Below are 12,695 nucleotides of genomic sequence, written 5' to 3'. Positions count from 1 at the left end.
TGAGAATGTAAGCAATTTTCCAGTCATAGTGTGCTGTGACACTTCCATCTGATTTTGTAAACAAGTAGTTTTTAAGTGAGGTGAACCTTGGGTGTACACAAGACAAATCAGACTCCTGAAAGGGGTACAGCAGTCTGGAAAGGTTGAGAGCCACTGCCCTGAAGTACCCTTCTCCTGCAGACCCTGCCTCAGAAGCTTACACAGGAGCCTGTCCATTCTCTCTGGTTCCACAGGGAAGATTGATCTCCCTCAGCTCTCTTACAAGGCCTAGGTGTCCATTAAGTTGTCACTTGACTCTCTCCTTAACCATGCCACCTCAGTCTGGGAAGCAACTAATTAATTATGGTATGGTGTGGCTGGCTCCATTTTCCCCCTTTAAGATAGGGATGAAATGCAGTGGGGAATCTGGGATATTTCTTTTTACTTTATATAAATAGCTTAGTTTTAGATGCAATATCATCATGTGTAGTGTGAATTTGCTGTAAGCGATTTGCACTCGGAGATTTTTAAAAATTCCTGAAAAGCACTGCCAAACCCAAACCGAAACTGAGAGTGACTAGCCAGTACACAGGAGCCGTAACTAAGCTACCAGGAAGAAGATGAGTCACGGTTTCAAGAAGTCTGAGAGGCTGATTCCCTTGAGGCTGGCATATGACAAAGAAACTGGGTTTTTCTAGCCTGAGGCATAAATGAGTGCAGATTTTAATAAGGAGCGGCGTTTGAGATTTTTAAAAACAGCTAGAGGATTACAGCCTTAGCCACAGAACTCCTAGTACAGCTAATGAGATGTTTCGCTAAATTCCTTAGTTGGCTTTTGAAGATCTCAACCATTATTTTTATCTATAGTAATATGGGAGGTTAGGAATCCAAATGCCATGAAATCGCATTGATATAAGACTGTCTTTGACTTCAGGGTACAAACTAGAGCAGACAAGTGTTGAAGTGTGCTTTCTTTGGCCTTGACCCAGGAAAGCATCTCCACCCAGGACAGCACTTGTGCTTAAGTGTTTTCCTGAATCAGGGCCTCTGTCTTTCTTGGCTTTCCTTCTCTCCTTCCCTCTCTTCCAGTGGGTCCCATATTTCTTCATGCTGTGCTGCCACACATGTAGCTCTAGCCTTAAGCAATGTGAAACTAGTTCCTTGTTCATTTTTTCTATTTTTAAAGACGATCACTGTGACCCGACTCATTCCCAGAGTTCCTGTTATAGGCTGCTTGTGTATTCCTTTCTTGCAATGGCATATGAGACCATTACATATGCTGTGACCTCTTAATTTATTCACTCATTCCTGAATATGTTGGTTAGCCTGCAGTGGTATAGGAAGTCTTTGCTATGCGTCTTGAGTTCACTCCCACCCTTTTACTTTTATAACAGAAGATGACAGAAGAAAAGATTTGATTTGTGGTAATTATATAGCCATTCAGGTGAAAAGAGAGAGAGTGAAATTCATAGGTATCTTATAATGGAGTACCTTGTCTGTTTTTACAGTGAAGAGACAATACCATGTTCCTCTGTAGAAACACAGCCATGTGACAGTCCATTGTAAGTACCATATCAACCAATTAAATGCTTCTGATTAAACACCTTTCCACCATATTTGTAAAAAAATTTTAATGAGCACATGCAAATGTGTGTTGTTGTTCTAACCACGTTAACTCATTTTAAAATAATTTGGTGATGAGTTTTCTGCTCTGATCATTTCTAATAATTTCTAGTGCTTTTTCAATAAATATATACTAGCATTTCATCTCATTTCTGTTGCAGTATGAAATGTCTTCAGTCAAGTCATGTAAGATCAGTAGGCTTGGGGCTTAAAAAATTTTTTTTTTAATACGTATGTGACAGGTTCCTCCCGGGGTGCCATGCCACCTGGAACTGAGAAAACCACTGACCCCGACTGACTCACTAGCCTGGCTCCCTTTATACTGTAACCAATGCATGGTGGGGCCAAAATGAGTCACCCGGTGTGCCGTGGAGCAAGGGATCAACTTCCCATCATGCAACTGTTGACATCCCATAATGTCATCTGTGTCCCATAATTTTTCCACATTTTCTTAAAAAGTCCCACAAACCCACATGGCACTCCTTGCTGTCCACATTTCTGACAGAAGTGTGAAGCCTGCACAGCTCTCAATTTTCTTTTGGAAAATTTAATTTAAAATAAGAAGCAAAGAATTTCAGAGTTAAACATCCTGTCACTCCAGCATTAGCTCGTCCTCTTGTACCTTAACAGTAATTGTGCTACAGAAGATCTCCTGGCAATACCTAGCCACCACATGGGAGGAGTTAACAAAGGAGGGCTGTAATACAATCTTTATACAGTTCTTTAGAATATATTTGCCTTTGAGACAGTGGGGTCTAACTCAATTAATTCCTAATTATTTTGATTTTGATTTTTATGTTCTTATTGTAGAGCATCACCCCTGCAAAAATCCAGCAGTCTGGGCAATTTGAAGAAAGAGGCATCAGAAGTGGTTGGTTTTGTTTTTTAGTCCTTATTTTTCCCCTTAATACTGAGGTCCAGATTGTCTACCCCAGTTCTGGCCCCCTGAGTGGTGCAAGGGGTTGGAATCTGGTTGGAGCCGGCTAGATGAGAATTCCTGTGGTAGTGGGGGAGGTCTCTTGGGTGGCATGGAGTCAGTTCCTCTGCCAGCTCTGCCTGCCTGCCCCAAATTAGGTTTGAAGCAGAGCATAGCTCTGGTCATTCCATTTACAGCTAGCTATGACCCCATTTGTAACAAAATCCTGTGGATGTTAGTGAAGAAGAAAATCTGTCCTTGAATATTTAGGGGGTCTATCCTCTTATTGTATGAAGTACATAAGTAAATTTCCTGCACTCCAAAGCTGTGTCTTCATTAGGTAAAAAGGTGTATTCTTAATTCAAGTTGCCTAACAAGGTAAAATCCTAGTAAAGACAAGGCAGTTTGCCATTGTCATGTAAATTAGCAGGGCAAGTTGAAGACAAGGGTGCCCCAGCATCTCAGCAATAGAGATGGGTGAATGATAGAGATGGAGGAAACTGGAGGAGAGGGTGAATTTTGCTTAGGGTTAAAAACCTTTATCTGTCGTAACGAGAACCAAAACTAAACGGGTCAGATCTGAGTCCCATTATATCCAAATCTGTGATAAGTAGCTCTAGTTCAGACTCACAGTTATTTGCAGAGCTATGGAAGGGTAAACCTGGAATTATACCCCATAAGATTTATTTTCACTGTGCTTAGAGAGAGATGCTTTTTTACCAGCACTAAATTCATTTAATTTTTGTAATTAAAACCAGTGTTGGTTGTGCAAAGGCATTAATAAATCAGGATCTAAAAGGACCATATTATGAAATCCAAAACCTAAACAGAAATGCATGTATAGGGGGAAATAAAAGGTGACATTAACCTAGGGGAAGTATAGTTCTTATGTTCTTATGTGCCAATATATATTCATGCCTGTATCTGTATTTTCACTCTGTGCATCTGAAGAAGTGGCCTTTTTACCCACGAAAGCTTATACCCATATAAATCTGTTAGTCTTTAAGGTGCCACTGGACTCCTCATAGTTCTTAAGTGATTTCCTTTGAAAAATAGAAGAGGAAAGAAATCTCACTATTTTTAACTGAAATGAATTAAATAATGGGGTAACTAAGAATTTTAACACTTCTCAATCCTTCCCAAACAGGACAAAGAACCTGTACAGAAACCAGCAGAGGTAACCTTTGTGTGTGTCTTCATGTGAAGCAATGCAGAGAGCAGAAGGTGTTTTAAATAGCGTAGTTTTATTCACATTGTGTCCGAATTTTTAAGGGAGCATAGCAGACCTGCAAGCAAGGTTGTGAAGTGTGATTCAGGGAATATATTCGGGTCTCCACCATCACTTTGTGTCAAGTTTATATTCTCTCACTCTCTTGTCTTCTCACACATGGCTCTTCATTTTGACTTGCTGAGAATAAATAAAATCACCCATTAGCTATTTTTCCCCACCTTCTCTTTGGGCAAACATCTTCAAATCACTCTGTCTCCTAGTTGAGGTTCTCCCCTCACCTATACTCACCATGCACCAAGGACACCCCTTATTGTGGTAGGCTGTCCTAGCTAAGTAGGACTCCAGGGGGCTTGCAGCCCAAACCATTGATGCTTCTCCTGAGCCAGCCAGAGGATTCCTTACAGAGCAGCACAAGCAGTTCCTGTTCCCACATGGCAGAGTCCGTGCTGCTGCTTCAGCATGCTCATCCCTTGTCAGCCCAGGATCAAGGGATTTAGAGCGTCTCCAGCCCTGCAACCCTGTGAGGTTACACGTTGTTCCACCACAAACGAACAAAGCTGCGTCTCGGATTTGTTATTTAGCTGTGTAGCATTTGTAATTGACTTGTGTCTTTCTACCTTAAAAACCTTCCAAGTTCACGTTGTTTTGGAGCAGAATTGCTATTATCTTTTTACAGTGGTTGCCATTAAAAAGTAACCATTTATCAACCACTGCCTAGTATGCAGCCACTATTTCCTATTCTAAGTAATTTCAGTGAATTACTGAAATTCTAAGTAATGGGGAAGAATCCTAGTATCTCAAATACCACTTTTATAGTCGTGACTGTGTTTTTCAGCAAAAGGAGAATTGTTATGTTTACCTTGCCAATCAGAGACCATGAGAGGTTAAAAGTCATATGTTGAAAAACTCAGAATAAATAGAGATGTGCTTATAAATATTACAATTATCTGAGATTATCAAAACTGCCAGAATTTTACAAATCTAATTTATGTCTCCACCATTTATGCCATTTGCTTGCTGCTTTTGTTTCTTTGAATTGGACAATGGAAATAGGCTGCTAGTCCAGTGATTTTCATACTGTGCTCTGCAAACCGCTGATGGTCCCTGGAGACTTTCTGGCAATCTGCAGAGAACTGGCCAGTCATGAGGTGCTTGTTCTTCCTCCATTTTTCCAGAAACTTCCAGTGGGAGATGAGGAGCTCAGGACTTCACAGGATCACACCCTGTGTGAATGAGTGGTTCATTTATTATTTTAAAGTGCCACTTTTGCAAGATCTGAAACGTTTAGTACAGAAATGCTACTGTTAAACAGGTAGTAAATATAATTGAGTCCCGAACACATTTTAACTGAAGATCTTGCTTATTTAACCTAGACTCAGTACATGCACACTATAATCTATTTTACAGTGCAAATGCTACCTTTTTTTGCAGATTACCTTTCAGAATTAACTGTGCACAATTAAAAGCTTTTTATGGTGCAGTAAGATTAAGTTCTGAAGTTTTGTTTTCCTGACTAATCAGACTAAAGCTTCCGTGGAAGGTAACAAGTGTGGAACCCTCCCTCCAAAATCCCCAAGCCATAGTGGTACCGGAGATGAGGACAGTTTTGGTACCCGGAAAGCCAGATCTTCATTTGGACGAGGCTTTTTCAAGATAAAAAATAACAAGAGGACAGCAAGTGCACCTAATTTGGGTAGGTACCACACTCCTGAAAGCATCTCCAGTGTATTCTGAACAAGAGTCTTTTATAATGATGGGGGTTTCTTTTTATACATCTTGTAGCTATCATAAACGGGCAGGGCCAGCCACAGTATAACCCAAAGGCTGAACTGGAGTAACTGATGGCTGCGCAAGAAAAATGCTGTGCTATTGAATAGCAGGTCAATCCAACCCTTGCCTTGACCTCTCTGCTCAGCCCCTGCATAGCATACTGCACTTTTAAAGTAGCAAGTTCCTTACTGAAATGCAGCGGTTCATAAGTATTTTTCTCCTGCTCCAACCTCTGCTCAATACTGTGATCTTATCACAAGAGCAGTGTTGTTACCACAGTCCAATATTATACCTACAATAGCACCTCTACTACAGTTGTCTTCCATCTTTTTATTATAAGTGTCAGCAAAACGTGGGCATCTGACATGCATCCTCCCAGAATTTTAATTTTCCCCTGGGAGAGGAGCAGAGGAAAAACCTCCATCCTTCAGAAGTTTTTAAATGGGATTACTGCCTCCTTGGTCAGAAGAAAAGACTTCCACTCTTGCCTACTTAATGGTCACTCCGATCCTATGCCCAAGGGAGTTAATTTACCCACAGCCTTGTTCTATATGGCCCATGTCTTCCTCTCCCATATATAATATGAAAATTGATAGGCCTACATGGAACAGATTTCAATGATTAGACCCGTTGTCTCGTCCCACTAAGATGTTTTTGTGCCCATTTCTTCATACGACATCTGCAGCATAACAAAAATAGCAATTTTTAAATAATCCTTATTAGCTGAAGGCAGTGGGGTATAGTGGTCACAGTAGAGGACTGGGAGATGGACCCTGAGTCCTGCTCCTAGCTCTGCTATGAATTTGCTTTGTAAATCTGAGAAAGTCACCTACATTGTCTGTGCTTCGGTGTATCCATCTGGGAAACCAGTCAATAATACTTGTCTCCCTCACAGGGGTATTGTGAGGTCCAGGCACAATGAATTGTTATGACACGTGCAATCTTTTACTTTCTTGTGCTCAAATGCTGATTTGAAATCATCAGGATGTTGTTTTACCCTCATTAATATATAGCTTTGCTGTGTTACGTTTTGGTGAGGAAGGGATTAACAGTGTACTGGTAATCCTAATGTGTGTGTGAAGTCAGTGCTGTGTGTGGTGCGTGTGTTTGTTTTACTCTTCTCCCCTTGTCTTGTATTTTGCCAGTGTAAATTTTGATGTGTGTTTTACCTTGTCATTCTGCGTATTCTCTCCCATTGTGCTGCGTGTGGGTATATGCATTGTTTGGATATCTGAAGATCGCAGTCGAAGTGCAAGTGCACCTACCTTAGGTATAGTAGTCCTGCATGTCACCCTGTATCAGTGCTCTGCTGTGATTGCTGCTAACAGCTGGTTATGGCCATGAACTTTTAAAACTGAGCTAGAAACAAGATCTTTGTTGAAACACTAAAACGTACGTTCTGTTTAACACTGGCCCACTACTCAGTCTGCTGCATTGTTTCATGATAACCACTACTAATGAGTCACATTGCGGGTGGATTTACAAAGGTTAATGAACCTCCGAACACGAGGTTGCCCATCAAGGCAAAAAAGAAGGGAGGTAATTGTAGAAGTGTGTGTAAACTACAGAGGCCTGGCCATGCATTCCGCTCACTTTTATCATAATGACTTGGTGGTTATTCAGATCATCATCTCTTTCTGTTGTCATCCAACTCAGTGCTTCTGGAAGGTGCTAAGAGGTAATGCAACATGAGTTCTGGCAGTATTTGTAGGGCTTTAATTAAGGTAGCACTGAAGGGAGGGGTACACGATTCCTCTTTTCCAAATAACTAAGGAAGAAATTAATGTAATAAACGTAAGATAGAGAAACCACACATAACAAATGCTAGTCTGGTAGTTCTGGCAGGTGCTCAGCTATGCTGGTGGATGAGGGCAGGATAGAACCGGAATGGAATGTGTTGCCTTTATGTACACCCATGTAACCCTAAATCAGTGATGGTAATTGAAAGCGAATATGGTCCTAAGACACAACAGAAATAGAGGCAGTCTCCTTATTTCCCATTAGTGTTCCAAATTTCCAAACATCACTTTCATAAAACAGCTATCCTGAAGGATTATTTCAGTGATGAAGGAGATACAGTGAGCAGCTAGTGCCCACAAACCTCTGCTTCTGATTCATTCAACCTCGTCCTGATATTTCCCACCAAGAATGCTGCTGAAATGTGTTTTTTCCTAAGTTAGATTCCTTTCTAAAATACCATACCTGTACAGTAACACTATCCTCCAGCTCTGAACACCTCGTTCACCCATCAGTAGAGCAGAAGTGCTCCGAAAGCACATGTTAAAATATTTGACATAGCTGCCTCTGTTCATGTTTGGCCATTAGAGAAGATATTGCTAAAATGGGACCTACTGACTGCCCTTTTGCTAGGGCATCGAAACTTTGCCCAACTAAGGGGCACACTGGTGAGTTCCCAGGAGCCACAGGGCCACACCTAACTTGCATTAATTGGAGCAAATTGCAGCCACTTTGATCATTAACTTTGAGGTATTAAACTATAGGTCCCAGCATATCATGTTCCATCTTGATCCAAATGACTGGCAGTTGCTTCGTGAACGTTGTTTTCTCTTGAAAGGCAATACAGAATTTTGTATTTTTTAAAACAAATGATGGTGCCTGTAGCTGTCCATCCGTATTAAAGATGATGAAGGTGGCCACAAACTGCTCTGTGGACTCCAAGGGCTACATTTTGGCTATGGCTGTTTCACTTTAACAGACTCCAGGCAGCAGATTTATATTCACTCTTCAATTTTGTTTTAAGCTTCCATTAGCGAATAACTGATGTAAACAAACTCCTCATCGTTTGTTTGCCCACAGCTGTATGGCACTTGCTGGCACATCTCTGCTTAAGTAGAATATTAGATTCTGCAATTTGTTTAATCATCTATTTAGCACCTTTTCTGTTTATTTGTTTTTCATTTTATAATTTTGGTTGGCAAGAACATTCTTGAGCAGTCCCCAGGTTCACCTGAACTGGATATGAAGTCTCTGTAGATAAATACAGGATAAAGATGTAAGATTTGCAGCATGGATGGTAACATGTTGTTTCCCTGTGCAGTGGTGGGTATTAGATACATCCTTCCTTTGACTCTTAAAGAAGAAGCAATGGCTTTTTAGTCAGGACACCACCCAAAGTTCATGGTACTCCTCTGTGAAGGAGCAAAATAGTCCACTATGTGCAGAAGCGTATGGCCCTCTTTTCCCAATTGCATTTTTGAGTCAGAAGGAGATGGCTTTTGGTAGATCTTGCTAGATGGGGATCTAATCAGAAATTGCATTTTATTATCAGGAACACTGGTGTGAAAATGCTTTATAGTGCTTAAGGCATCCTTCGGTACTACTTCCTGCTGTGCCACTGGATTCCTATGGGGCTTCCTTGTGCCTCGGTTTATCTGTCTGTAAAATGGGGGAAATAACATTTCCCTGACAGTTATCTATGGTCTTAATTTATTAGTAATTGATAAAGCGTCTTGCAGTCTTTTGATGCAAGGTACTTAATGAATGCAACATATTCATTGTTATTGGGTGCCACCAGTTTTCAAACACTAGACCGCTGAAAGGAACACATTTGATCTCCTTGGATCCCCCTGTTTTCTTAAAATCGATGGTTCACAGTAATTCCAGCATGAGTGATTACAGACTTCAGTAATGTGCTCATAATGTGAAACGCAGATGAAGTATTGCCAGGTGAAGTTCTACTGGGGTTTGTTTTGTAATAGCTGAAACAGAAAAGGGATCTGCAGATCACTTGGACCTAGCTGGTTTGCCCCCTCGACCGAAAGAAACCGATAGTGGGCAGATGTCTCCCTCTTCTCCAGACTCCAAGAAGAAAGCCAGAGGAATCAAGAAACTATTTGGAAGGTAAGTTTTAAATTAAATAATAATAATAAAAAGTGAACATCAGGTAGGGCTGGATCGTTAGAGGGATTGCTAATGTGATACGTAACCTTTCATCTCTAGGTCACCAGAAGTGCAGCTTAGGCTGGAAATGACATAAAGTCATTTACCATTTGCAGTCTGTTTGGTGGCCTAGGTGAAATGACTTGGTAGTCTCAATACAGTTCCTAGTAAATAGTTATTCTTATTGCAGAGTCACTGCCATGCTTGGCATGTTTTTGTTGTTTTTTTGTTCTCTCTTAGTTCTTTGTCCTCAGCTTCTCATCCTTCTTCTCTCCCGTCCCCCCAACCTGGACTCTGCCAGTTTTTAAAATAGCCCTAATGGAGTTTAGTGCAGATGAAATAATTATTGCAACTTATTTCAAGACTCCATAGTGTATTCCATGGTTTCGACAATAAAGGGATTTATTCCTGGTTATCATATGTTAAGGATATTAAATGTGCTTCTTCTCTTTTACTTAGGCTTAAAAGGAGCCAGTCTACCACATTTAACCCAGATGATATGTCTGAGGCAGAATTCAAAAGAGGAGGGACAAGAGCGACTGCAGGACCAAGACTGGGCTGGTCTCGAGATCTTGGACAGTCTAACAGGTAAGAGGAGCTGCACTGAACCAGAACATGCAGTGGTTTTCCACTTCTATTTGCCCTTGTAGAAGGCTGTCATTTTACTACTGTATTAAGAGGAATTGTGCTTTGCAAAAGTTAAGTTAGAGTAACATTAGCATTGCTAGCAAAAGGAAACGGACAAGCCCCGGCTCTTTGGGACGTTGTCCTCCTTAAGAGGATGTTGGGGAAATTAATGTACTAAGTTTGGCCCCCATACTGCAGTGATTCACATGGGTGGAATCCTGCACCTGAGTGCAGTCCCATTGACTGCAGTGGGGCTCTCAGGCGTATGGGCTCAGGATCTGCCTCTATGGAGATACACTGAAGTGAATGGGGCTGTACATGGGTGCAGGTGTCAGTCCCCCATGTGGATTTCAGGCAGGATCAAGGCCTTGGTCATCGCATAAGCTGATAAATTTCCCTTCATTATAATGTAAGTCACTGGAGTATCTTTAGTTATCTTAAGTAAATAACATATTTCAGTCGCATTTTCAAGTTTTAAAGCCATCCTGGAACACACAGATTATGATGACGATGACTAATAACTGCCATTGTCCTGTTTATTATGGTAGTGCTTCAGACTCAACAACTGAGATCAGGGTCCCATTTCGCTAGGTACACACACAGAGCAATAGGCATACCTTTTCCCAAGTAGCTTACAGCCTAAATAATATAGGCACACATCTCTTCCTGTCCATTGTCTCACCTCTGAAAATCACCTATGAATTTGTAATTTAAAAAAAAAAAATTTCTTCTGCTTTAGTGACCTGGATATGCCATTTGCTAAATGGACAAAGGAGCAAGTTTGCAACTGGCTCCAGGGCCAGGGTTTAGGTTCATACATGAATCATGGCAAACACTGGATACTGTCTGGGCAGACTCTTTTGCAAGCTTCTCAGCAGGATCTGGAAAAGGTAAGAAATGTTAGGAAAATATTTATAGTTGGATAATTGTTAAGCATTGGTGTACATTTTGCACGTGTGTAAGTCAGGGCTATGAGATGCAGCAACTACAATCGAAAAGCCCAGCAAGTGAATCTTTAAAATACATTTGTCTTTAGTAATGCAAAAAAAAAAAATTGTTTTGTCTAACTTTAATATGAATTTTAATGTTCTATAATGAAAGAGGTAATTAAATGTATGATTTAACTGCAGTAAATGTTGGCACATCAACTAACTCTTCCAGTCATTACATTTAAAAAATATATTCAAATAAGGGAATCCCTTGTTACAATACCACTGTCTTATGGTCCTGATTTTCCACTTCTTTGCACCTTATGCCTTTATTTACACCTCTGCAAGGTGAGTGTAAAAGGCTACTATTCTGATTTGGTTTTATGCCCCATCTACCTTGTACGGTTATGAATGACAGCACATGATGCAAAGCACTGGAGAATCAGGCCCTCAATTCATGTAACTTTCTGATTAAATTGTCCATGCCACAGTTTTTCAATTACATTCAGTTTGGGAAAGTTAATTCTTTTCCTGCTTTGGGTCCGCAGCATTCATCATCGTTTATTTCAGTCGCAAGTCTGGATGTACTGAATGTGTAGCTTCTTTTAGTGTTGTAAACAAATAAGGCAGCCACTTTCTTAAGTAGTCCCTGGTTAGTTCAAAGCTGCTATTCAGAGCTGCTGTTGTACGATATAATGCAAAATCAGAAAACATTTTTTAAATTAAAAATAGGTGTGGCCATAATGGCTATTTCCCCTACCGATGCTCCAGTGTTTGCATTTGATATCAGGTATTAGTTAAAAAAACAGAAAACTCTCTTTGAAGAGTTCCTGTGACAGCTGCACTTGTAACAGTGTTGGGGAGGAATATCCTATCAGGCCACTTATTCCTTAACATTTATATAGCACTTCATATTTTCAAAGTGCTTTATAGCTAATAACTAACTAAATCTTGCAATCTTGCCTGCCGCACTCTGAGGTAGGTAGATAAACATATTATCCCTTAAAATATTATGCTGACTACCATCACAGTTTAGTGAGCAGGCTGTTTTTGCTCCACATAAGAATACTGGGGTTAACAATCACCAAAGGGATGAGGCGCCTAAATGCAGTAGGTATGTAAATAAGTGGCCTCATTTTCAGAAGTGCTGTGCAGTTGCAGTCCCATTGACATCCTAGGATGTGGGTGCTCAACAAATATCAAGCTGTGCTCAGGTAGGTGCTTCACTATGAATGTAGGTATCTACATTTAGGCACCTGACCAGATCTGACCTCTGATACATGTGCACAATACTTCTTAATTTCAACAGCAATTGCTGCGTGTGTCCAAGGGCAAAATTTGGCCTGTCGTATTGCACGTTGTGTGTTAGTTTGTGGGTTTCGATACTGTGTAAATCACATGTAATCCATATGCTGCTGAGCTAGAAATTAAGTGCTTTGGTTTCTGTGTCTTCACAGGAACTTGGAATAAAGCATCCACTGCATCGGAAGAAACTTCAGCTTGCTCTTCAGGCACTGGGGTCAGAAGAAGAAAACAATCATGGAAAACTGGATTACAACTGGGTTACCAGTAAGATTTGTTGTACTTTAAAATAATAGCATCTGTGCATTCTAAAAGTGTCTACAGTGCACGCTACTGGAAGCAGCGTGTAGGGGGTGTGTAGCTGCACACGGCAGTGAACATCAGGCTGCATCCACACTGCACTTCGTAGGTAAACATA

General features: G+C 40.7%; 1 protein-coding gene across 2 annotated transcripts in view; it reads left to right on the top strand.

Moving 5' to 3' along the window:
* Window positions 1-12,695, top strand: part of PPFIBP1 (PPFIB scaffold protein 1) — a 172,360-nt gene that overhangs the window by 144,488 nt on the left and 15,177 nt on the right. For both annotated transcript variants that reach the window (XM_077826099.1, XM_077826106.1), the window contains 8 exons: window positions 1,488-1,541; window positions 2,413-2,473; window positions 3,666-3,695; window positions 5,271-5,442; window positions 9,239-9,380; window positions 9,879-10,007; window positions 10,786-10,936; window positions 12,433-12,544. In XM_077826099.1, the coding sequence (XP_077682225.1) occupies window positions 1,488-1,541; window positions 2,413-2,473; window positions 3,666-3,695; window positions 5,271-5,442; window positions 9,239-9,380; window positions 9,879-10,007; window positions 10,786-10,936; window positions 12,433-12,544 (851 nt within the window). The remainder of the gene's footprint in view (window positions 1-1,487; window positions 1,542-2,412; window positions 2,474-3,665; window positions 3,696-5,270; window positions 5,443-9,238; window positions 9,381-9,878; window positions 10,008-10,785; window positions 10,937-12,432; window positions 12,545-12,695) is intronic.

Source organism: Eretmochelys imbricata, chromosome 1 (assembly GCF_965152235.1).
Source record: "Eretmochelys imbricata isolate rEreImb1 chromosome 1, rEreImb1.hap1, whole genome shotgun sequence".
Classification (NCBI taxonomy): Eukaryota; Metazoa; Chordata; order Testudines; family Cheloniidae; genus Eretmochelys; species Eretmochelys imbricata.
This window is presented reverse-complemented; position numbering and strand designations above follow the sequence as displayed.